This window comes from Rhamphochromis longiceps, linkage group LG5 (genome assembly GCF_057381845.1).
Source record: "Rhamphochromis longiceps isolate RC_006_pf linkage group LG5, R_longiceps_female_GT1.1, whole genome shotgun sequence".
In the NCBI taxonomy this organism is placed as follows: domain Eukaryota; kingdom Metazoa; phylum Chordata; class Actinopteri; order Cichliformes; family Cichlidae; genus Rhamphochromis; species Rhamphochromis longiceps.
The window spans coordinates 38941394-38968538 of record NC_140561.1 but is presented as its reverse complement, the minus strand read 5'-3'; the positions used below and the strand labels follow the sequence as shown (position 1 = coordinate 38968538).

Sequence of the window (27145 nt, the reverse complement as noted above, 5' to 3'; positions counted from 1 at the left end):
CGTGGCCTGGTGGTTGAGGACCGCTGCCTTATAGGACAATTAATTACTAGTTCTTTTCTAATAATGTGTCACTGAAGTATAGATCATGAATGTTGCTGGTTATTTCCTGTCATGTTTAAAAGCTGAGGCTCACATTACTCTGTTGAACCATTCAGTCCTCAGCTCCATTGAAAACAAATCCTTCATGTTTTTTTCACAATTTTATTGTCCTATAACGTAAAAAATACAAAAAAAAAAGATTCTATATATTTCTACACTTTTCCATTGATATTACATTAATCCAGACAATGTTATAACAATGCAAAATGCAAACAATGCATTAGTTGTATGACGTCCTTATACGCTCTGTTGTTTGTGCTACGTGTTACCCCAGAACTCTAAATACAAACATAATATAAATATAATAAAAACATAATACAAATTTGATTTGTCACAGTTGTTTATTTATGTGAAAAATACAAATTTTGTTTATAAACATCTAAAAGAACCAGCTCGAATAACCTGTAAAGGATGTAATCATGCTCAGTTTTACTTTAATATACCAATTTATTTATAAATCTTACAAAACTAGGGAAAAGTCTGCACTTCACACAGACAGCTGACTGAAAAGCACGTCACACTTAGTGAACAAATTTCCTTCGTGAGTGAAACACAGATGTCTGCTGTGGTGTTGTGATGTCCCATTTTCATATAGCATAAAACCAAATGTATGTTTTTTTAGATCCTGAACAAATCCATGAGAAAATCTGAAAGACCCAGGAGGCTGCTGCTACAACTTTAATTCATGTGAACTAATTTAAACCGAACTCCTGCTGGAAGGAACAAAATATGAAGAACAAAATAACTGAAAATGAAACCTGACACTGTACAAACACAGATCAGTTTAATGTGCTGTGCCTAAAGCTCATCGATAAAAACATTCTCATGAACATCTCCAGCATGTTTCTAGCTCATATCCATGCTCTCTGTGGCTCCTATACCCCCACCCTCCCCTCCCTTGATGCTCTGGTAGATAGACGCCATGTCAGTGCTGGTTTTGATTTGATTGGCAAATTCGGCCATGCTGGGGCTTCTTTCCACCTCAGGTACAGCCAGCAGGGCGGCGACAGCACGCATGGCCGAGCGCCGCAGCTCCTCCTGCTTTTCAAACTCCTGCTTCACAGAACCGGCCTTCACCTGCAGGTGGAGGAAGGAGACGGAGACTTCATTTCAAGGCAGAGGGAAACTCAAGGTTACAACTCCAGGTTTGTAAAGATCTCTGTGTATTTTACCTTTAAACTATAAAAAAAGGTTCATAGAGAGTAAGGATGCGGTTTTTATAAATAATTTCTGGTAAGTTGTGTTTAAGAGACCATCAACTCCAATCCATGCAGTTTTTTTTTATTTTCTGAATCATAATGTTTTAATGAAGTGTTGATTTCTAAGACTGTGTGTCTGTTTGAGTACTTTGGTGGTGACGGTCGCTTTAAGTGGTTCCACCAGCCTGTCCAGTCTCTGGAGAACAGCAGCAGGACACAGAGAGACCAGTCTGGCCAGCATCAGGAAGGTCAACATCTGCACAGTGATATTAAAAACAAGGAGAAAATGATCAAAAATAAATCATTATTTTCTGATTGCTGGTGCTACTGAACACCCCAGAAATCATTCCACAGGACAGAAGGTAAAGAGGTGGATCATTTTTACTTTAACTATTTTTCCACCCACTCTGATATCATAGTGGTCTTTGAGTCCTTCCTCTACATGATCCAGGAACTGCAGGATGTCCAGCCCCTCCAGGCAGCTGTCCAGAAGACTGTACATACACTCAAATGCAGCTTTACGCACATCCAACCCATCATCAACAGTGTGCTTGAACGGACCCATCTCCACCTGCAGCACACAAACAGTAAAACGTCTGCACAGAGCATGAACAGAAACGCCTGCTGCTTCTAAATCAGCTAACTCACTTCTCTGATGAGGTCCTTCCTGATCTGGGTCTCCTTGTAGAGGTGAGGCAGCACTCTTCCCAGGAGACCGCGGATCAGAGACGGTTTGTTATGAGCTGCTGAGTTAAACATTACCAAGGCGATACGTCGCACATTGATGTCCTCATCCTGCAGGGTCTTCAGGAAGTCACCTGTCACACAGAGATGACATCACAGCTTTTTATTTTTCAGAGCCTCATCTGGGTTTTTATATTTGAGTCAGCATTAGACTTCAGTTTATATTTAAGATTAAATGAACATTTGTTTTGGTTTTTAAGTGGGATCATATGAGGAACTTATCTGTAGTCAGTGTATCACTTATCTGTCTACACATCCAAGCATCAATCTGTGGGGCTGAAAAATGCTACCAACAAAGAAGGGGGAAAACTGCAGTTCCTATAATGGCCACACAGGTTTGAGACAAGTGAGAAGACTCCACTCAGGCAAGTCTGCTGGACCAGACAGGGTGAGTCCTCGTGTTCTCAAGGCCTGTGTATAAACTGTTCCTGATGAGTTTGAGTTTGCAGACAGTCCTGGTGCTGTGGAAGACATCTGTCCCAGTGGCCCCCAGGACTACAGACCCTTGGAAAGTCTCATCCTTGACCTGCTATGAGCTACAGTCAGGCCACATCAGGATCCCCTTCATTTTGCTTACCAGCCCTGCGTCGGAGCAGAGGACCCTATTCATCTACCTGCTCAATTGTGCAGAATCCTCTGCAGCTCAACGTGACAAAAACCAAAGAATTGATTGTGGACTTTATGGGGATCAGGAAACCTGTTTCAATCCAGGAGGACAAAGTGGAGGACTATAAATACCTCAGAATAAACGTTGATAATAAGCTGGACTGGGTTAAAAACACCACTACACTCTACCAGAGTGGCCAGCGCCATCCTCTATGCCGTTGCATGCTGGGACAGCAGGCTGAGGAACAACTTATTCTATGCTGTTCTTATTGTCTTGGGGACACTGTAACCACATAATTTCCTCAGGGATTAATAAAGTATTCTGATTCTGCTTGAAAGGCGAGTCAATCTGATTATGAGACATGTTATACTATGTGTAATGATACTACCGGTACAAGCCTGTATTTCAATGCAGTGTGATTCTTCAGGAATTGAAAGGGAGAGCATACATCTACAATGAGTGATGTTACATCTGACAGCATTGACAAAATGAGGCTTGTTTCTCTGACATGAGATCACTGCTTCGTGATGTGCCTCGAGCTGTTGAAAAGATGCAGGAATTTTAATTTTCTGTGTGAACTGGATCTGGCGTGACTCTGAGGATCATCACAAGCTTGCAAGGAGATTATAAGAACATTATGGAGCCAACAAGGTGAAAAATATCCGCAGTTAGGGAGCATTTAGACATGATATCTCCTAATAATGACACACATCTTCTCAAATCAATCTCAGAGAGGATGGTTGGTTAGAGGTGTCTGTGTGTATAGCAAAAATAAAATACAGAACCTGATATCCGCTGGTATGCACCCCACATGTATTATCACAGCTGGGCTGCTGTACATCGAATGAACAGTAGATGTCATTACTTCAAAATGAGCAATTGTTCGGAAAGATTCGACACATTCATGGAGCTTCATCGCACCATCACCATCTACAAGTGTTCCAGTCTACCCGTTGGACCAGGTCAGCAATTAAAGTTTTAGGTTTAGAACTTGCTTTCACACAGCCTTTTCCAAAGGGAAACACCAGAATTGCTCGGCTACCTCTGCAAATCTGCATATGTGAGCCATTAACGTTTCACCATGAAACTGAATCTTAGAAAAATGTTCCCACTTTACTGTAAAAAGATGAAGAGTAATGATGTAACATGGGATGCAAACATTTACCTATGCAGTCTTTCAGCAGTGAATCTATAGGTGCCGGGTGGTCAACAATAGTGAACTTGATGGCTGTTACCACGGTGCTGCGAGCTAAAGGAGAACCTGTGGAGACAATGTAACAAAAATAAAGATTTTTGTATATATTTTTTTCTCATTCATATTGAAGCCATATTAATACAAAATGTCAAGACCATGTACAGAAACAGAGATTGACCATGAAGATGTTAATTCTGCATTATTTGTTGCATCTGACATAAAAAACAAAAATATAAAACAGTTCTTAAATATCATCCTACCAGTTTTAAGTTGTTGTTTAAGTCGAGGCAGAAGTGCTGCCGGATTGACTAAAGTGAGTTTTCCCAAACATTCAGCCACCAGGTTCCTGGTGCCCTCCTCCTGACACTCGCAGTTCTGAAACAGCAAGGCCCACACAGACTCTACATGGGGCGAGAGACTGGAGGCTGGACAGACACTGAACAAAGAGAGAGAGGAGGAAGGAAACTTTAAGAAAACTTTAAACTTATTTTATTCAACATATGTCATGCAAATTTTGTTGCAAAGCTTTGCAAAGTTTTTTGGCAAAATCTATCATTTTTATCAGCTTAAATATTAAACTGTTACTGCAAAATTCACACTTAAACTGCAGTGAACTCATAAATGATGCTTTTCAATGATCACCTGCTTCAGAGAACAACAACAGATTATGGTGAATTAAATGCACACACACACATTTAGCCAAACATTCAACAGAACACACACCTGATGACTTCTTTGAGGGAGTGAAGGAGCAGGTACTGTCTCCGTGGCTGGGCTGAGATCTCCTTCAGGAGGAAGGGCAGGTAATCGCTCAGGCAGCCGACGGCCATGCTGCCTAAAGCGCAGGAGGCTGCCGTCTTCACCTGAAATCACAAACAAGATGTCCACACAGTCGGCTGTCTGAGCTTATTTAACCTTTGTCGCATTAATTCATCGACTGAACTAACCCACTCTACTCTCCACACAGTTTGCTCCACAGAGCTAAAGCAACATCTCATTCTGAAGGATCTTTTTTACTGATTGTCAGATCTCTAAATCTTCTTTAAGCTCTGTTTTCACACCTCCTGTTTCTGGCCGTTGTGAAACAACTATCAGACACTGAAGAAGCACTTACCTAATAAGTAGTAAAACAAACAACTGGCACTGATATCAAAGCAGTAAAAGGGTAAAAAACAAAACGGACTTTTTGACTAATTAGGTTTCAATATCAAGGAAATGTAACTGTGATGTGGGGGAAACAATCAGTTTTCCTTTGTGGAAAATAAACAATCGGATTTGGAGAAGCTCTTCTTTTAACTAAAAGATAAATTTATTCATTGTGAATGAAAAATTTAAATATTCAGATGTGGATAGTGTGTCCTACCTCTTCACTGGTGGAAGAGAAAGCCTCCAAGATGACTCCCTGCACCTCCTTACTTCCTCCCAGACTGCCCTTCCTCCCCACCTCCCCCAGACACAACAGGGCGAGGACACGAGCAGCCTCTGGAGAGCCGGGATTCTTCACCTGAGGAGAGGAGAGGGCAGAATTTCAATGAGGTAAGTGTTAAAGTAATAACAGCAAAGAAAACAAAGGTGGCTTCTAAGAGGACAGTTTCAGATCAAATTTTATAAAACAAACAAACACGAAATTTGTCTAACAAATTTATATCTCATGTCTGTTTGTGTCACATTCTTAGAGGAAACCTCCATTGAAGCTAAAGCAGAGTACAAATGCCAGACTCTCACACCTGCTGTATGAAGCCGGCCACAGTGCCAGGAGTCTCTTTGGGAGAAGCAGAGGACAGAGCAGCCACACAGTGAGCGACTGAGTGGTAGGACTGCCTATGGACAATGCTGCCATCTGCAGAAGACTGAGATCTGTGAAACGGCTCCATGAGAGACTTCAGCAACTGACTGAGAGGAGAGGAGAGGAGAGGAGAGGAGAGGAGAGGATTATAATCCCGGGTGTAGTATTTGTGTTGATATGTTGCTAAAACTAAATGGACTGATCTGATTAAATCTTCCAGTTATAGTTTAACAAAGGTGCTGGGAAAAATGTTCTGATTCATATCAAACAATATAATTAAAGATCTTTAAGAAAAATTACAGATAGAAATAAAAAATCTTGAGCAAACAGGAAGAGTGCAGACGGAAAACGTAGACCTGTCAGAGTAGAATCCAACCAAGCATTTGCGCTGACCATTATTATATTATTCTGTAAAAAATATATCATACACGAAAATAAGTGTACTGCAGTGATTGAGGCATTTCACCCCAACTGAATGTTCGTCTGGTCTGGATCCAAGATCAAGCTTTGCCTGAACAAAAAGCATTTTCAGGTATATGGACAGTATGTACACAAATGATAGAATATAATTAATCTGATGAAGGTCACATGGACTGAAATATACACACAGTCGGAGGAAGACACACTATACATCTTGCTCATATGTTAATCGGCAGTACAGGAACATCAACATGACTTGCTGATGCAATGTGGGTTAGTTGAGGCTAACCAGGTCACTTGTGGTCATGATTAACATGTTTTAAACAAGACTTTAGCAGCTTGTGAGTGCAGAGTCTGACTCTTATCTGACAAACCTTCAGGGGAAAGACTTGCTTTACTGCCACTTTAAATAGAAGATGTTATCAGGTTGTGTCATTCTCCTGGTTTGGTTTAATTATCTCAAAGTCAACACAGAACAAACTGACTCATGCTTATTTTCTCAGACCAGACAAACTTCTCCAAAGCCAGAGAAGACATTACACAACAGACTGAGTATTCCTCCCTCCGAATACTGAACTGATATTTATCTGTAAAAACTTTGGAGTTCCCCTGCAGATGGTAATTACATGAATATTCATTTCTTGGAGATAACACTCACACTGACGTCTACACCCAGGGGATGTGATTTAATGTGGACTCCTGGGAATCTGATGGTGTTTCAATGCGCTGTTTCATATTCTTGCTGTCTAATAATATAAAATAATGACTTCTAATCACTTAAACACATTTGAACTGTGGCTTTTGGAAGGTTTTCATGGCATTTGATGAGATAACTACTGTTTACATGCCTGAGGGAAACACTGGAATGATGCACTGCTGCTCTTTTAAAAATGTGGGCTAAATTAGAGGCTTTCCAACAACTATTTAAAAACATTTGATTCATATCAGTGATTAAAATTCATTATAGTTTAACGAAAACATTATAAATAAGCCATTAGCAATAATCCTCAGCACTAAACAGCTTTCCCACTCCAAAACTGTTGATCTGTCCAGTGTTATTAGGATAAATGACCCAAAGAGATTCACAACCACATCCTATCTCACCTGTAGCTCAGATTACTGGTTTTGGACAGCACCAGTGCTTGCAAGTACTCGAGTATTGCTTCCAGAGTGCTACCCTGCAGGAGCGGTGAATGGATGAGTCTGAAGACTCCCGGCAGAACAGACGAGCTGATCTTAGCCAGAGTCGAGGGGTAGGCTTTGGCCATACCGGTGAGCAAAGTGATGGACACCTAAACAAAGGCAAACTACAGGTAGATTCAACCACAACATGTTTCATGTGTCCAACAATGTCTGCAGGCAACATCCTGTTTTAAGGAAAGCTGACTCAGCGGCCTGTGAACTTTTGAGTCATGCAGCTACGCTAACAGAGAACAAGGAGAAAAAATCTAAATAAAAATCAAAATGAGCAGAATAAGATCCCCGCTTTCCACCAACACATGTAATCTGAGCCCTAAACTTTATGTTTGATATTCCTTAACCCACTTCCTAAATGTATATGTTTTTCTTGGTGTGAACTATATGATGGAACAAAAAGAACCACCTCCAAAAATCTGCAATTACACATTTTTTACCATAATACGACATAAAATAGGCACATTACTGCTTTCTAAAAGGCAATCTCAAAAAGTAAAACTTCCTGTCACTGTCTGTCTAAGTTCAAATGTCATGCACATGCACGTTGATTCATTTATGAAAAAAAATTATATTCTATAGATTTAATTCTTGACCTGATTCATGTGCATGTTCGGTTCAGTGCCTGTACCTGTGAAACATGCATGTCACTCTCATCCACCAGAGTAGGAAGTTCGCTCAGCACGGGCTCCAGGGCTGCAGGTTTAATGCTGGCAGCGTGATGAGTGACCAGCGCCGTCAGACACGCCAGCGTCCCGAGCTTCAACGCCCGCTGATTCTTCCTCAAGAAAGATCCCAGCACAGAGAGCGCTTCTGGCAGGATGGGTGACATGTCGATCTGTAGAAAAGGACAGGAAGTTACTAAAATCTTTCAAATTAAATAATGTGTTCATTAAATTAAAAAAACAAAACGAAAGTCATAATAAACCTTTAACGGAGAGGCAGCGATGAGGGTGATGGTCCTAACTGCTGTTAGTCTTGTGATCTCATTCTTTAATCTCTCCAGAAAGATCGCCAAGACTGCCTGAACTTCTGCCCTCAGGTGGTCACCAAGGTGACAAACAATGTGACCCATACAGGAAATCGCTCGTTCTTTTACTTCCTGGTCGATGTCTGTTGCTTTGAGCCGCTTCATCGTTACAGAAAACACCTTTGGGAAAAATAAATAAATTAAAATTATAAAGAAAAGGTAGAACCTGTTCCACACATCAGGAAAGCCTTGTGAAGGCACCAGCACAGCAGCACAAAATTCCTGGTGCCAAAGTATGAACCAGCGATGTCAGAGACCATGAAGAGGGAGCAGTCACAGAACCTTTTGATCACAGTTTGTTTCAGATGTTTTTAAAATCTATAATTCTGTAGAAATACTTTGATTCAGGCAAGCAGGAAAGCACCGGCAAAGTCATGTTTGTTCATTTTCCTTAGACAAATCACAGTATTTAACCTGCCATTCACAGTCGTTTTTCATTAATTCTTTGCTCCCACAACACATGAAAAATGATAAATAGACAGGATGCTATGGAGCACAATTAAATTAAACCGCCTCAGACCAGAAAGCAAAACAGTCCTGAGCTATTTCACCTCTTTAACGAACGGTTTAGGGTCAAATCCTCCTGCTTGTCCCTGCGGTCTCATCACTTTGACCAGGTGCTGGATGACCAGCAGAGCCTCTGAGGTGATTTTATAGAACGTGTCCTCAATGCATGCAATCACTGGGGGCAGCAGCACCTGCAGGGGTCACAGCACAAGTTAGTCTTTACATTCTCATTATTGTTGAAAAATTTAGTGATTCAACTTTTTAAAGCTGCAGATCCCCCGAGTCATTATGAGAGACAGTGTACAGGTTTCAAGACAAAGCCTTAAAAGAAGTTTTTGAAACCTGCATGTGTGGCTGAAAGGCCTGAGGAGGGTGGGAGAGGAGCAGGACGTTGAAGAAGGAGAGCGCATCGATCCTCATGGTGGACAGGGTGGATTTGTCTGTCAGGGAGAAGACGATGCCTGCAGGAAGGAGGGGACAGGAACAGAAAGAAAAAAAGAAAGAAAGAGTGGGAGTAAGGAGCCAAAATACAGCAGCTGAAGTGAAAGAGAAAAGCTACTGGGAGACTTAGGAACAGCCGGTTGTAGGAAATGTGTGAGTTTTAGATCTTAAAGATCTTAAAGATCTCCCTTAAAGTCTATGTGACTTTGCTGAAAAGAGAGTGAAAGTTTCTGACCAGTTTGACGGTTAAGAATTAATTTGTAATGCATGTGTGTGTGTGTGTTCCTGTCTAGCTATCTTTGTGAGGACCGAAATCTGCATTCTACTATACTTGTGAGAACCAACAGTCATTTGTGAGGACACGCAACCCGGTCCTCACAAATTTGAAGGCATTTAAAGGCATTTTTGGGGCTCAAAATGTGGTTTTAGTGTCTGGGTTACAATTAGGTTATGGTTAGGTTTAGGGTAAGGGTTAGGCAATCATTTTTAATGGTTAGGGTAAGGGGCTAGGGAAAGCATTATGTCACTGAAGGACCTCACTAAGATAGTTGAATGGGGTTGTGTGTGTGTGTAGGTGTGTGCCTACCAGGTATCAGGGCAGGTATATGCTCTTCCAGGGCTCCCGGTACAGTGTGAGCCAGCTCAGTGAGGAGACAGAAGCAACCCTGTCGGGATTTGATGCTCTTCTCCTTCAGCTGTCTGTGGAGGGCCTTTACAGTCGCCGGCACCTGGACACACAAATCGCCGCACAATTTATTTCTGCAATTCATATTTACGAGACGCTCAGCAGAACTGGAAGACTGCAACATCTTAGATATGGACACGTTTGTTTAAAGGCGAAGAAGCTCAAGCAGGTTTTTTCAGACAGAAAGTGAAGGGTCTGTTTAGGCTCATATATGGGATAAGCATGCAGGCATTTGGAATTGTAAATCATAGAGAGCTACTCTGATGGAGTCCAAGAATAAAAAGATGATGCTAGAAATGAGCAAAGATCAGCTGATTTGCCTGGACTGTTAGGTAGTCTCGACTCTGTAGCCTGCCTTTTAAATTTAAATACCAAACATCTTTGAATTTTAGGTAAGTCAATGACACCTTTAAAAATGTAATTTAAATTTATCTACTTTTCAGCTCTACTTGTGAAACTCAATTAAACTCCATCCAAAAACTTCTCAGCACCTGTTTTTTCAGCAAGGCGACTGCCGGCTCCTCCTCTCTTCTCACCCCGGGATCTGAACCAGACACGATGAGGCTGTGGCGACTCGATGCCACCCGTGTTTGTCTCAGCAACGTTGAAAAAGCAGTGAAGACGTCGGCCCTGACGTTCTCCTCGCGCTCCTTGAATCGTGCCAGCAGAGCGGGGCAGATGGAGGAGTAGAAGGAGAGCAGGAGGTCCAGACGCGTGCTGATCAACGCCTCCAGACACTTGATGGAAGAGCGCCGCACCTTCCAGCTCATGTCATCGTCATCACTGTACTCGTCGTCTGACTCTGAGTGAAGTCGTGAAACGAGAATAAACTCGATTTGCTTCATACAGGTGACGGATGGAAGACAGCAAAACTCAAAAGATCTCACATTTTGTTGTGTGAAGTTTGTAATAGTTTTAAGAATCGACAGACTCAATCTGAACAAAAACAGCCGCTTTTGTTGAAAAGTTCTTTCTAAATCAGATAAACTCACTTAAAGAATACAGGTACAAAAATCATCCATATGCAGCCTAAATGTCTTTAACTTCAGTGTTTTTAATGTAGTCTGTGTTCATACGAACATTTCATGCTTCAATGTCAGTTATAAAGACCTGCTTTAAAGACTGATATTTATGTTTTAAAATACATATGAAAATGTAAACACCAACACAGAGGCCTATTTGGGAACCAAGAAAACAGCATTAAAGAATAAAGGTTGTCCTGCTGTGGTGTCAGCTGCAGGTAAGGACTGTTGTTCTCTCTGAGCTCTCATTTGTTCACATTTTCACGCCACTGAAAACGGACAAATGATCAGTTATCATTTGGCCATTTGGAATGTAACCATGGATGTACAGATCGTAATCGCTGGATTAATTCAAAACTAGACACCTAAAACATGATGATTGATTACCATCATGTTCTGTATGTTCCTGTTATTTGCTTCCTGTTAATAGTTTTTCTGCTAAATTTCTATTCACAGACACACAGATCTCACACACCTTCCTCAAGCTCATCATCTATGTCCATTCTATCTTCATCCTCCTCCTCGTTGTCATCATAGTTGTAGTTGGGGTCAAAGGTCATATACTTAAGACAAAGCTGAGTCACTGTGGCAATGTGAGGCGACATCTCCTTTGGACACCTGCCAATCAGGAAGTAACAGAAAGAGCCACAGTAAGGACACGGAGTGTGGGTATGTACGCCTGTGGGTCATGCTGAGGGGACAATGACCTGTTTACAACATGGACTGAACAGAGGTCCCAATAGTGCAGACCTTACCAAAGTGTGGGGCCCGCCCCCCTATGGGGGGGGGGGGGGGGGGGGGGGGGGGGGGGGTGCAGAGCCATTACAGGGGGGGGCGTATGAAAAGGGGGGGAAAAAAACAAAACGCTTGGACACTGCTAGCACGGGGCGCCTCCACGAACGCAAAGCAGGAGATGAAGCATCGCTGAATATGTTTCCAAACCAACTTCATTCTAAGCCAAAGACTTGAAAATATGGTGAAGCATATCTGCTCTTTGGCTTCACCTGCACAAGTGCTGAGGTAGGTCTCCCTGCAGGGTTGGTTTTCCCTGCGTCGGGAGCAGCGCTGGGCTGTTCAAATCACGGACTAACAGTATCCCACAGCTGTTAATGCTTTTAAATCCATTTTGCACAGAGAGGCATTTTTTGAAAAATGTATTGATAGCAATGTTGAATATTATTACACATGAAAAAAAAAACAACTACACGTAAAATAATCACACGGTGACGCCTCTGCCTTTCTAAATAGAGAGACAGTAACTGCGTGTGTGTATGTAAGTGTGTAAAAACTGCAGACAGTCAGATTAACAGTATTTTGTCTCTATCTGCCATTCTGCAATTCATCTCATGTAAACAATAACGTGGCGCACAGCGTGACGTGAAAAAAGGCTCATACCTTTGACATTGCGTGACGAAGTCTGTATTCCTCGTCCACACGTAAACGCAAAAAAGGAGTTTTAAAAAATCTCCGTTTTAGGTGATTCCAAACGCCGTTTACGTGTGGACGAAACAGCTGCGTGTTCAAAAATACCCGTGTAGGTGTGGATGTAGTGTAAAAGAGTTAGTAGCTTATTTTATTACTACCTGTAATTTATTGCAGTTTACTTGTATTTCCTTAATTGTTTACTAAATGTTTGAGGTGTGAAAGGGAGCAAAATATGGGCGTGTGTGGTTGGAGGATGTGTTTGTGCGTGTGCATGAGAAGGGGGGGGGGGCATTTTTCTTGTAAAGCAAAGGGGGGCTTAGCAAAAAAAGTTTGGGAAACACTGCTATAGTGAATGTATATAAAGACTTGCTTCAAGGTAACAATTAGAACAGGGTTAGGTCTGTAGAGCTTCTGGTTATAGTCAGTGTAACTCTGTGGGAAATCAGCGTGAAAATATTGTCCCCTAAAGTGATGGAAACATGACTTTGTTTGTACCTGCGTATAAAAGCTTCAAAGGCCTGGAAACAATACTCTCTCAGCTCATCATCTTCTACTCCGGTGAACTTTACCACCATTGGGATCAACTTCTCTAAATGTTCACCTACAAACCACAAAGAATGGGAAAAGAATCTACACTTTAGATGTTTTTCTTCACTAAATGACACAAAAAATGCATGAAGAACCAAATTTTAAAAAGATCCACGAGTCTGCAGCCATGTGGGGGCTTCATACAGTGCAAGGGCACCAGATGAAGGGCCAAGAGCCGACTTCCCCCTACAGGGAAAGTTGGAGGAAAGTCATCATCTTAGCTATCAGTGCTAAATTGAATTCTAGATCATCTGAAAGGCATTTACATGTCTGAGTGTGGAACATTTGCTACATTAGTGAAACTAAGAAGATGTATTCTATAAAAAACAGTCAGAATACAGGAGCGCTGGACTATCAACATCTGAAACCTTTCAGAAGACCGGTCACTGTCCTACTAGTTTGTTTCCCCATTCAGCACTGAAGGCGGCATAAACACAGCATCAGCTCACCGACTCGATGGCCGCCCTGACGACTAATGGTTGCCAGGCACTGGATGTATGTTCTTGTCATTGATGTGGGCGGACCCTTGGCCAGCTCTTTCATCAGGTGTTCTGTCAGCTGGGAGAAGAGGGCAGGGCTGCAGCAGGGCACCAGGTGACCGAGAGCTAAGATGGAGCGCTTCCTGACCGCCATTCTGGGGCTGGTTAACTGCAGCATCCAAATGACGAATGAATGAAGAAACATTAACGAGCAGATAAAGGGACAAATGAGTAAAAATACAATCAAATAAACTGTACAACAAAATGAATGAAAGTCATCATAAAGCTGTTAAAGCATACAGTAAATATACTGAAAGCAACGTGAAATGAGAGAAAGTGATGTGCACGATTCTTATAAAAACGGGTTTCTTATAATAATATGAAAAATATCCTGCTATCTTAAGTATACTAATAATTATGTCTAAAAACAGATGACAGTGATTTTTTGGGTTGTCATGGTAGCACTACACTGTAAAACCACAGTTAACATTTGAGCGGCTGAGTGTTTCTCACCTGAGGCAGCAGGCTGGAGAGCAGAGAGCTGTGGAAACTGACCAGTGCACCACTCAGCCTGTGGAAAAAAAGCAAACAGTGAAAAGCTTAAAAGTTCAGCAACGTGTACCGTGTGTGTGTGTGTGTGTGTGTGTGTGTGTGTGTGTGTGTGTGTGTGTGTGTGTGTGTGTGTGTGTGTGTGTGTGTGTGTTTGAGCTGGTACTTTTCTAATGTGGGACAGTCATCACGTTTGGACCGAGATCTTGTTTTTACCTTCCCAACATGTCCGACAGGATGTCCAGGGCCTCTAACTGCACAGACACATCATCGTGTTTCCCCATGGCACCAATCAGCTGGGAGGTAATCTTCTTACACACGCTGCCTGTCAGAGTCAAACCTGTGGATCCAACCCAAAACAAGGATGTTTAAAGAACTTTGAGCTTTCACTGCCTTCAAATGATCAGACATCCTGATTTCAGCTCACATTAAGGACTGTAGTTGCTGAATAATTGTGACAATTAAGCCCAGATGGCAGCGAAAGTGTGCAAAAATTAATGGTGAAAAAGTGACAATTTACAATTATTGGTTATTATTTAGTGAAAACACAAATATGGCATGTTGTAGCTGTGTAGGTAATTTCAGACACTTTTACATGCAGTCCCAGGAAAATTACAAACTTATTAAAGTAAAATATGAATGACTGTCTACAATGTAAGCTTTGCTTCTATGCCATGTATTATTGATGCTCTTCATACTCTCGAAGTTGCCCCTTTAACATGAGATGGAAATCCACCATTAAAAGCTGATCATCACGACGAGGAGACAGGTGGGAGGACAGTGAGCGCTCACCTGAGGATGTGAGTGGCAGCTCTGCGATCACGGTCTTCAGTCCCATGCTGGAAATGTCCCTCAGCTGCTCTTTGTCCGACGTCATGTTTGAACACAGCACGTCCACCATCGTCTCCACCTGGGGCTCCTTCACTTTGCTCACCAGAGGCGCCAGGCTTAAAAACAAACACACCAAGTTAAAAAATGTCATAATTTTGTTTCAAACCACTATTTGTTTAAATAATTATGTGATAGAAATATGACCTGTAGTATCTAACCAAGCACTTTGCAAAAACAAAAAGGTGGCTATCTAACACACAGCCTGCTACACAGACACCATCAATACTTTAAGTCCAGCAGAAATGAAGGTACCACTCTCATTTTAGTGCATTAACACTCTTATAGCTTGCCTTCAAGACCTTGAAAGGGACAAAATCATTGACCGCCTTACATATCACCGCCTTTACCCAGGGGATGCCATACCCTGCATTTACGGACTTCCTAAGATCCACAAGGAAGCTGTCCCACTCAGACCCATTGTCAGTAGCATAAACTCAGCCACTTACAACATCTCGAAACACCTTGCTACTGTCCTAGCACCTCTTGTGGGGAACACCCCACATCACATCAAGAACTCCACCGACTTCACCGACAAGGTCCAGAAACTTACCCTGGACCCAGATGAAACCATGGTGTCCTTTGATGTAGTCTCCCTCTTCACTTGCATACCCACCACGGAGGCAGTGGAGACTGTCAGAAAACAACTACAAGAAGACAGCTCCTTGGAGGACAGGACCAACTTCACACCCGATCAGATTTGCACACTGTTAGACCTCTGCCTCACCACTACATATTTCAAATATAACGAGGGTTTCTACAGACAAAAACATGGCTGCGCCATGGGCTCCCCCGTGTCACCTTTTGTAGCCAACCTTTACATGGAGGAAGTGGGCCATCTGACCTCAGGAAATCACATGATAGGGTGGGGCCAGGTTTCAGAATGAGCTCACCCGAAACCCTGGCTGATTGGGACCCACACCCGCTTTCACACCTTGGCTCATGTGATTAGGTAGAGGCTCGTCAGGGGGTCCTTTGTCCCTCTTTGGGGGGAAACTCCCACTGGGTTTAAATCTGGGACTCTCCACCATTTGACCTTAGAACTGAAGAAGCTTCTCGGATGAGAGGTGAAACGTCTTCAAGCAACTTAAACAAGTCCAGACGCTTTTCTTTCCAAGCTCCTTAGCCTACGATGACCTGGATGACTGAGAACCTTCACAGACATATTAACACTCTTATCCTTATTTAATTCAATTCAGGTCAATTCTGTTTTATTTATACAGCGCCAAATCACAACAACAGTCACCTCAAGGTGCTTTATAGTGTAAGGTAGACCCTACAATAATACTTACAGAGAAAAACCCAACAATCATATGACCCCCTATGAGCAAGCACTTTGGTAACAGTGGGAGGCTCCCCGCTGAACTCTGATATAATGCTGTCACTTTCCATTACCTTTATTCAAAAGACAAAAGTTTCCAGAAACAGACTTTCGAGTAAATGGGAGTAGATGATACAGTAAAACTTAAAATAGTCTATAACTCAAGGGTTGGGGATAATGCAGCCCTCTGGTGGTTAAACCTAGTTAACCCTTCTACAGAGGATAGTTACAAAGAGCACCTTTCTAGGAATCCAAATAATAAATAAAATACAGTTTACATGAACTAAAGGGCCCGTGGTTGAAGCTAACCTTTGACCCCTGACCAGACTGTGGAGTTAAGGAAAGAAAACACACCAGGACACTGACTTCTGGCACCGGTTCACACTGTGCGTACGAGTGAGATTTTTACCATTTCACAGCCAGGTTCTGCACCTCCCCATTCTTGTCTTCCAGCAGTTTGAGCAGCATGGTCACAACTCTTCTCTCGCTGTCCTCGTCCAGCTTAATGCTGTCCTTCTGCAGCTCCAGCATCAGGTCATTGGTGGCCATGAACCTGCACACACACACACACACACACACACACACACACACACACACACACACACACACACACACACACACACACATAGAGACCAAAGTTAATAAACTGATCTGTGAATCCTTTCAGTAATCCTTCTTTTCATTACTGCCTCAAAAAAGGGTCAAATAATGAATTAAGTGTCTAGATTTGTTTAGATGTCTATTTATTCTTTAATTAGATGCTTTTTCGACACTTCTGTTACAATTGTGGTCTTTCAGTAAAGATGTGCACATTACTTGTCCAATAAATATTTAGCTCATCAATTCAATGACAACAAAGAGAGAGGTAGAGGTTGGTATTATTAAGTAATTCAAATCTATACTTGTGTTGTTGTTGGCTTATAGATGTGTTTATAACACTCAAAGAGTTATCAAAACATGTAAAACAGTTGCAGAATATACTTTTCTTGGTCATACATGGCAGTAAACCCAATATGTGTTCTCCAGTGTTAAAAACATCTCCAAAGATATTTTGCAATGTATTAAAAGATTTTTAAGACAAAATAAAATAACAAAAATCTCCAACATTCTTGAACCTACTGCTATCTACCTGGACAACAACGACTCACTTTATCAAAATATAAAACTATTTAGATCATGAATTTATCATGTTAGCAAAAAATCCCTACTTCCAATTTCTGTAATTGAGTACTTTAAAAAAAATCACAGCCGACACAGATATTTACAAACATATTTTGATAATGATTAAATTAGTCAATAATATTAATATAATATTTGGAGTTTTTTATGAAAACGTAACCTTGGTTAGGTAAAATTGTTACATCTATTTTTTGTTTTCAGGTAGAGAAAACTAATAAATGATGTGTCGATTAAATAAAAGTAATTAAGACTGTATAGAGGGCACTATTGTCTCCTCTGTGGTAAAATGGCACACACAAGTGGGGGTTTTAAAAAAGTGTCATCTCACTGTGAGAGCTGCTCACTGTTTCTTACCTGAAGTCTTTGTCAGTGGAGGTCATTTTCTCCAACAGGTTGGAGATGTGGTAGGACACACTCGACATCTTTCCACTGTTTAGGCTGTCACTCAGGCTGAGAAAAAGTTTTTTTCCAACGGTAAACTCAGAAAACTGGCCACCAGATTTAAGCCGACAACATGGCGAGGCTAGGGGGGGCAGAGAGGAGAGCTGACGGCCTGATGGAACCCGACACTCGGCGTGCCCGGCCAAAAATAGACGGCAAGGGAAAGTGGTTCAGCTTTGTGGCGCCGCCGTGTGGACACACGGAGTCCAACCGGCCATACGGAGGCGGTAATGTGCCGATAAACCGAGTTTCAAGTCTTATTTTTACGCTAATTTGCCGAAAAAAATGCCGACGGTTATCGGTTAGCATTAACCGTTTGGAGTTTTATCCCAACTTTATTGATAAACAAATTCAACAACAATTACAGTAGCCGTTTAGATTTTTTTCTCCTCAACTTTATTGATAACTCACACATGCAGCACAGTTTGGGTTAACTGTGTTCTTCACGTAACCATGTAATAATAACAATAACAACAATAATAATTATTATTATTATATAATACAATAATTATAATAATAATAATAATAATAATAATAATAATAATAATAATAATAATAATAATTAACAAATTATTATTATTATATCGAAGTTTGGGTGAGGTTTGAGTGGAAACAAAAACAGAGTCACTTGACAAAAAAAGACAAAATTATGACAAGAAACTGCCCATATTTAATGAAAGAGATATTTGTATGTTTAAAAATCAGTTCAAAAAGAGAAAATGTAGCTTTTTTAAATATTTTCACTAATCTGGGAGGGATCGGATTTTAATTTATTTAGAATGTGTTCATATTTAGCTTCTAAACAAGGTTAAGGTGATCTCGTCTAAACGCTTATGCGGAACACTTGTTTACTGGTTGTTGTTTCCGCCGGTATGAAGTGCAGTTGGACTCTGTGGGAAGCGGTTATCTTACTTGTTGCCACGTCGGAGTAGTCGGTGAAGCCGGTTTCTTTTAAAAAAGGAGGATTACTCGTGTTGTTCGGGGTTTCTGTGTCAGTCACGGTCATGGTGAGTTTGATAACTTTGCATTTAGGCCACCGGTGAAGCTGTTCGCTGACATTTGTGGCATTTTCCCGGTTACCGTTAGCTGCTGACGTGCCCAAGTCCAAGTAGCTCCTTAGCAAAGTGGCTAGTAGTAGCAGGAAAATCAATGAACATTTTAATTCATGTGCAGTATTTGTGATTATATAATGTTTGCTCATTTCAGGTTTCTGTTATTAATACCGTGGACACCTCTCACGAGGACATGATTGTAAGTTTTCCATTTTTTTCCCTTTTTCATTTAACCGAAACTAGCTGCTAATCACAGCTGATGTTAGCCTTCTTGTTTTAAGTACCTGTAAGTGAGCTTTTACGCGTGATAACTAGAGATAGAAACATGTGTACAATGAAACGTCAGTAAATATTATCACTGTAACGTGTTATCCATTGTCCTTAAACCCAGTTGTAACAAACTGATATTGCTGCGATCTGACACTGCTAGCTGATCATCAGAGACTGATACTGTTCTGTTAGGATCATTGTCCTAATTCATGACCCTGTTTCAGTCAAGTTTTAGCTGTCGGACTGATGACTTCACATTTGACTCCAGAATAAAAAATATCTGGGGGTTTTCTTGGATAACAAAATTAGATTTGAGAAACAAATTAATTCAGTTGTTCAGCGGTCCTTGTTTTAAATTAAGGCTCATATCCAAGGTGAGATTATTTTTATCCTTTAAAAACTTGGAACGAGCAATCCATGCGTTTGCCTTATTTCAGCTGGATTACTGTAATTCACTTTATGTTGGTGTCAGTCAGTCCAGTTTGGCAGGACACTTGTACAAAATGCTGCAGCCGTCTTTTGACTCCTGTGAAGAGACACCAACATTTTACCCTGGTGCTTGCTTCCCTTCATTGGCTTCCAGTGCAAAATTAAAATAAAATTTAAAATCTTACTTTTGACTTAATAATCGCTAAATTGTCAGGCACCAGACTATTTGTCTGACCTTTTGCAGCTTTATATGTCCTCTAGAGGCCTTTGATCAAGTGATCATTTACTCCTTACCTTACACAAGTCTAGGATGGTTCATAGAGGGAATTGGGCATTTGCGGTTGTGGCACCGAAAACGTGGAACGATCTACCTCTCCACATTACAAAAGCCCCAACTGTCAATCCTTTTAAATCCCATTTTGAAACATATATTTTCGCTTTGGCTTTTTATACTGCACGAGAGTTACCAATTCTTTTTATCCTAATTTTCTTTTAATTTTCTTACCTGTTGTTGCTGTTAATGCCACTGTTTAATTATTACGTTGTGCAGCGCTTTGGTCAACTCTCTGTTGTTATTAAATGTGCTTTATAAATAAATAAATAATAAATAGAATACTTTGGTATACAGAGGAGTTTATGGTCGACTTGTAACTGCAGGGTTTCCATGTGCAGTGGCTGCACAGCAAGCCCAAATCAGCACCTCTTAACCATTGTGCTGACAGTTGGTCAGAGATGTTTGTGCTAGTACGCTGAGTTTGGTTTTCACTAGACTTCTACACCTGATCTTGTCTGTCCAAAGAACATTATTCCAGAAGTGCTACCATGTTCTTTAGGGAGAGACGAGGCTTTCTCCAAACAAACCAGACTTGTTCAGTTGTACTCTCTTGTGCATTTCACATACTGACCAATACATGTAGCGTTTCATAGAAACAATAGGGTGTACTAAGTTTATTTCAAAGATCTACTTAAAGTTTTTTTTAAACTGACTTTTTTCACATGTCTATATGTCACTATGTTTCATAAAGTCCAGACTACTAAACTAAATTACATATAAAAGAACATTTGAGTTGATTAAATTAACAATAAAACCAGGATTGTCAGTGGGTGACGACACACAGCAGAACATCATCAGCCCACTCTGAACCTGTTTTGTGTTAATTCACACAAACAGTGATTTTCACTGTTGATTGTGATCATTAAGTCATACATGATGAAGCACATTGAGCTGAGCTCCATCTTTGGCAAAGGCTATTAAAATAATAATTTCAGAAACAAATCATTAACAACTTGCCACTGATACCCTGTGACTGTTGCCACAGATACATTTGAACTTGACTTAGCTGTACGTTTGTTATAAACTGTAACCTGTACGTCTGCTGTAGGACTTTTGTGTTTTACACGTTTATCTGAAGTAACCCCTCAAAAACATGAAAGGGACACAATAACATTAACTAACTTAAGAGGGCAGTGGTAGACCAACATGTTCAATGAGGTAACGACAATGTTTGTGTCAAAGCCGGTTTTGAATACAGTGCATTCATAGATATGGCTTCATTTCCCTGTTGGAAAGAACAGTCTGATGGCAGCTGTGAAAATACTCTTAATGTTGCAAACTGATTTATTGTGTTTACTTTTGGCTGCTGACTACAGCCACAGAAAGCACATTATTTAGATTTAAGGCTGATTCTCCAGCAAAGGAAGATGTGCAAAAGCTCCTCAGTATCCGAACTATCCCTTTTAAGAGAATAAAGTATTTTCTTTTGACTAAATCATTGTTGCAGCATTTATCCTTTTTATTTTCAGTTAGATGATGTTTAAACTATCACAGAACAATCACCATGAGCATTTTTAAGTTCATTTTACTTTTGACTTTGACTTGTTGCTGAAAATGTATAAAATATTCTTTAAATTGAAAGGTAGAGGTGGAGGTTCTCACTCAGGTTTTTACATTTTGCTCTGTCTGTTTCAGCACGATGCCCAGATGGACTACTACGGGACTCGGCTCGCCACCTGTTCTTCTGACCGCACCGTCAAGATCTTTGACGTCAGAAACGGAGGGCAGATCCTTGTGGCAGACCTCAGAGGGTAAGAAGTAGGGCTGGCCCATATCATACCATTCACGGTAATACCGGTATAATGTTGGGCAACAATAAGAAAATGAAATATTGTTATAGACTATGGATAACTGCATTTCGTTGCCCTGTGCATGTGCAATGACAATAAAGTTGAATTCTATTCTATTCTATAAACGTGCATGCGCAGTGCCTTTGTTTTCATATTCACATGGTGGAAAAAGCATGGCGGCGGCAGAGAATGAGAAGGGCGAAAGCTGATCGTTGAATGAAACAGATGAACCAGAACTAGTTTGTAAAAATGCTGCAGCTTCACTGGTGTGTAACTGGTTTGGCTTTTGTCCCTCAGATACACAACAAAGCACTATTTTTGGCAGAGCATGCTAGCGGGTCGTCGTTATTACCGTGTTTTTTGGAAAATACGGCGCACTTAAAATCAATTCTTTGATTTTTCTGACAATCAACAGAGCCCCTTATAATCCCGTGTGCCTTATGTATGAACTCTGGTTGTGTTTACTGACCTCAAAACGATTTTATGTGCACGGCGCTCGAAAATCTGTTAAATGTTTTAGTACGACTTTGCTAAGCTACGAAGCCGCACCGCTTGATGGATTGTCGGAGCATTACGGCTATCGTAGGCAGGAGCCTCGCGGAGTGATACGTGCTGAGCTTCAACATAATGTTACCATACTGTGTGTGTTTAACCTCTGTTTAAGTTTTGTGGATATTATACATGGTTATGCTGAGGATATGTCAGCCAGTTTCCACTGGAAATGCCTTTTGGTTAAACTGTCAGCGAGGAATTTGCATTTGCACGGTAAAATTTTTTTATATCGCTTTAATATTTTGTCTAGTGTCAATTATATCGTCAGTTATATCGTTATCGAAATTTTCGAATGTATATCGTAATAAATATTTTTGGTCATATCGCCCTGCTCTACTATGAAGCCTCAGTTTGTTGAGCAAACCAAGAGTCTAAAGCTAAAAAATGAACTTGTATCACTTGTGGTGATGAAATATAACTTGTTGGCACTTTTGTCTGCTGTAATTTAATTGCCAGGTGACAAATCCAGGTACTCAGTGAAAAACAGAACTAATTTGCATCTCTTGTGTTTTGTAGCCACGAGGGTCCCGTGTGGCAGGTAGCGTGGGCTCATCCAATGTTCGGCAACATCCTGGCTTCCTGTTCCTACGACCGAAAAGTCATTATTTGGAAAGAAGAGAACGGATCCTGGGACAAGATGTACGAGTACACCGGACACGAGTCGTCAGGTGGGTTTGATACAAGTTTAATCTCAATTCTTGTCTTATACATGCAGGTGGCTTCACACAAGAAAAGATCAGATCCTCACAGATTATTTAATTCATGTTCTTTGTATTTACAATTACAACACTATACATTTAATATCTTTTATTGAACACTTAGGACATTTACTGGATCTCCACGGATACAAGAATAAATCCAGGGTGCTCAGTCCAAGGCTTTTCAGAAATTAACCAAAAAGGCTTCTGATTCATTTTCCTTATTCAACCTGCCACATTTTTGTGTCGGTATAACAGGGCTGGGCCATATCATACCATTCATGGTAATACCGGTATAATGTTGGGCAACGATAAATAAAATGAAATCTATACATGGTTATGCTGAGGATATGTCGGCCAGTTTCCACTGGAAATGCCTTTTGGTTAAACTGTCAGCAAGGAATTTGCATTTGCACGGTAAAATTTTTATATAACTTTAATGCACATAAAAAAAAACAGCTGCCACCTGCCCTCAGAGGTTGATAACAGTCTTTCTAAATGGTAGAAGGAAAAAGTCTGAATCTCAAACTTTAGGTTTTTAACCAACCTCATAGCAAAATGCCACCAAAGTTGAAGTATATGTAATAATTTTACTAACTTGTCGAATATATATGAAATATATTTAAATATTTTTAACTTTTAGTGGATTTTCCTGTATTCACATTATTGTTCTCACCACAAAGAAAATCACTTTGCTTTAGGTGTAAACACAAAATCTGGGTTGGGCAATGTGTTTTTACAGAAGATCCAGCCATCACTGTCTGTGTATTGACTGACCTTTTTTGTTATTTGTGGTGTATCAGTGTTATGGTTTTTAACCATCATTTTCTAGTTCCTCATTTCTGTAGCTCCACTTTGTAATTGCCCTTCACCACAGTGTCTTTTATCAGATGCCTCACTGTGGGTTTTGGGGGGGGTGTGGCTCTACCTGTCAGCCACTTTACCTTATAGTGGCATCTTGCATGTTATGTTTCCTTTTTAATTGCTCAATTTTATTGTAGTGATTATGAGAATTTTTCTCAGTAGGTTAGTGTGTTTTGATCTGGAGTCCCTCTGGCTGTTTTTTCCCCTCCTTGTACTCTTTTATTTGTTTCTTTTTGTCCCTTCCTCAGAAATCCGGTGTTGTAGATTGTGTCCTCGGTAGAATTAGAAGTTTAACAGATCAGTTTGGTGTGTCAGCTCACAAAATAATGAAGCACAATTTATTGCATTAAGATTTGATAGACTCCTCAGGCCTCTGTCTCATTGAGCCTCCTCCTGTGTTTCCACAGTGAACTCAGTCTGCTGGGGTCCATATGAGTTTGGTCTAATCCTGGCCTGTGGCAGTTCAGACGGAGCAATTTCCCTTCTCACGTTCACTGGAGATCAGCAGTGGGATGTCAAGAAGATCAGCAATGCTCACACTGTGAGACTTACAAACTGCTCTGAATGTTTGAAATGTCACTTTAGCAGCATCCTGCATTGGATGTAACACACTGTTGTGATTCTGCTGCAGATTGGCTGCAACGCTGTAAGCTGGGCTCCCGCTATAGTTCCAGGCAGCTTGATTGATCAGCCATCGGGACAGAAGCCAAACTACGTCAAGCGCTTCGTCTCCGGAGGCTGCGACAACCTGGTCAAACTCTGGAAGTAAGTGCTCATGTTTTCTGAAAATCTCTGAAGGAAATTACAGTTCATACCATAGGTGCATCTACTAAAACTTTTGGACACGTTCTAATCTCAGTAAAAAGGTCAAAGGTCAACTTTTCTGAAACCCACAAAGGATTTTCAAATTTATACTATAGGTGCATACCAGGAGGTTGATGGGTAGCACTGGCAGTGTTCCTGCAACACACTCAAAGTTTCAGAAGCATTTAAGAAATTATTATTATTATAACATAGTTGTGTAAGACATGAACACTTGACCAATCAGAAGCATTGAACACTACAAAAGAAACCTGAGGAGTACAAACATATTTCAGTGGAACATAAATCAGATGTTCGCTCTTCAGAAAGTTTCGGTTCTCTGGGGAAAGTTCACTGATCTTGATATTTAATGTCACCACAGCACAAACACGGTGATCCTTGTGTGACAAGTGTGGTAGTGGTGAGTGGAACCTCGCAGCAGAAAGGCTTCTGGTTTAAAAACGTGGCTAGAGCCTTCCTGTGCCTAGTTTGCATGTTCTTTCAGTACCCTTGTGGGTACTCCTCCTTCCTCCCACATACCACAAGACACACTGGGTTAGTTGGTTATCCTAATTGGCTGAATCCAAGGAAGATACATTTCTTGCTTGAAGTATAGACAATAAAGCTCTGCATGAGTGTGTGGTTCAGGGTGGCTTGTGGTCTGAAGCATTTTCTTGTTTTGTTTTTGGTTTTTTTCTTAAACCTAATTGTCACTGATTGATATTTCCTGCCTGCAGAGAGGAGGATGGGCAGTGGAAGGAGGATCAGAAGCTGGAGGCTCACAGTGATTGGGTGAGAGATGTTGGCTGGGCTCCATCTATTGGTCTTCCCACCAGCACCATTGCCAGCTGTTCTCAGGTGAGATTTGATGTGATTACACATGCAGAACATGCAATTTATTCTGCTTTCCAGCACCTAAAACATAAAGTGTTCATTCAGACATTATAAATAAAGTTTTGATAACTTAGGTACAAGTTTTTCACCACTAGATGGAGCCAGAGTGTGCCTCCGGTTCAGTCAAGTGTGAGATTAAAGATCCACCAGTTCATAAGCGGGTTACATTAATCTGTAGTGCTTCATAAAATGTGGTATCATATAAAAGCAAGTGTTATTGGCAGCTTGCAAAAAAGTATTTGAATAAAATCAAACCATTCCTGTTTTTCTTCCACTGGGGTTATGTGGGAAATTGTTTTCCATTCTTCCAGGATGGACGAGTATTTATCTGGACGTGTGACGACCCTGCAGGCAACACCTGGACGGCCAAACTGCTCCACAAGTTCAACGATGTGGTGTGGCACGTCAGCTGGTCGATCACTGGAAATATACTGGCTGTTTCAGGAGGAGACAACAAGGTAGAAAATACACATTTACACCAAATCCACATAAAATTATAGATATCATTTGATTTCCTTCTGTCTGACTTGGTTATATGCAAACTAAACATGCCACAGTCTGGAAGAATATATTTTATTGATATGGTTTTATCAACCTGCAGTGAGCTCTGCCCTTATTTTTTTTAACCTTATTGATTCAGGATATTATGGCTGTTTCTCAAAGCTAATATTTAACTCTAAAGAATAAGTTGAATTAGATTTGAGCGCTGACTCTGATTTTATTTATAGTTTATTTATTAAACTATTTATGAACTTTTCAGGTAACGCTGTGGAAGGAGTCGATGGATAGTCAGTGGGCGTGTATCAGTGATGTCAGCAAAGGCCAGGGCGCAGTCTCCACCATCACAGACACACAGCAGAATGAGCAGTGACCCTCGAATTAAAACACACACACCCATTCCGTGACCCCTGACCCTTCGATGATGACCCTCAGCCTTCAGAGATGAAAGAATAAACATGCTGGACATTTGGACTGAAAACAAGACGCCCACAGTGATGAAGCCTGGTCTATAATCTGAGTTTTAGGCTTCAGCATGAGTTGGGTGCCTGCTGAAAATCAACAAGGAGAATTTATTATAGGGAAAGAAACCATTACAACTCAAAGAATCATCGCTCTCTGTATTTTTACTTTAACGTTTAGAAATCCGGACACAACTTTGTTTGTTTAGTCTTTAGCTTCATCAAAGTTTAGTTCTTCCTGCTCTGCTCCAGAAATATTCCACCTCCACTGCTGGAGAACAAAATTACCATCACCCTTAATGCTCCCAGCATCCTCAGGGGCAGTCGTCCTGACTTTCAACACTTTATTCTAATTACTAGTTCACTCAAATTGGCTTTGGGTGAACCAAGAAAACTATAAAAACAAAGCAGGTGAGCCCACCTTCACACCTAAAACAAACTCTCATGTTCTCATAGTGAAACAAAACATGACTTGACTGCCTGGTTTGGATTTACATTTAATGATAAGTGGATAAATGTTTTATTTGGTAAAATGTTTGCAGACTCTTTTCAGCTGTTAAATGAATAATCTGCCTTAACAACCATGAATGGAGCGATCGTTTTTCTCCAGGTGTATAATCAGAATCCATTGATTTTTTTTTTTCATGTTTGATGTAATTAAATAACTGTTTAATATTAAAACAATTTTAATGTCTTTTTTTCA

The 27145-nt window shown here is 40.8% G+C and overlaps 2 protein-coding genes across 2 annotated transcripts; one reads left to right on the top strand and one right to left on the bottom strand.

Annotated features, from left to right (window-relative positions):
• Positions 1-407: 407 nt before the first annotated feature.
• On the bottom strand, positions 408-17930 carry cand2 (cullin-associated and neddylation-dissociated 2 (putative)). The gene is made up of 24 exons (XM_085407613.1): positions 17713-17930; positions 16589-16732; positions 14763-14917; positions 14187-14310; positions 13935-13992; positions 13392-13590; positions 12850-12955; positions 11405-11547; positions 10399-10709; positions 9809-9950; positions 9124-9242; positions 8826-8972; positions 8173-8394; positions 7876-8082; positions 7155-7342; positions 5572-5737; positions 5208-5348; positions 4568-4707; positions 4105-4280; positions 3815-3910; positions 1947-2116; positions 1705-1869; positions 1447-1554; positions 408-1176 (listed from the first exon to the last, which is right to left on the bottom strand). The coding sequence occupies exons 1-24, from the start codon at positions 17778-17780 to the stop codon at positions 946-948; spliced, it is 3726 nt and encodes a 1241-aa protein (XP_085263739.1). The 5' UTR covers positions 17781-17930; the 3' UTR covers positions 408-945.
• Positions 17931-18652: 722 nt separating this feature from the next.
• sec13 (SEC13 homolog, nuclear pore and COPII coat complex component) lies at positions 18653-27126 on the top strand. Its single transcript, XM_085407612.1, has 9 exons — positions 18653-18806; positions 19006-19050; positions 21520-21635; positions 22743-22894; positions 24196-24329; positions 24420-24553; positions 25327-25447; positions 25795-25941; positions 26244-27126. Exons 1-9 carry the CDS (start codon positions 18804-18806, stop codon positions 26352-26354), a joined length of 963 nt encoding a protein of 320 aa, XP_085263738.1. The 5' UTR covers positions 18653-18803; the 3' UTR covers positions 26355-27126.
• Positions 27127-27145: the final 19 nt, after the last annotated feature.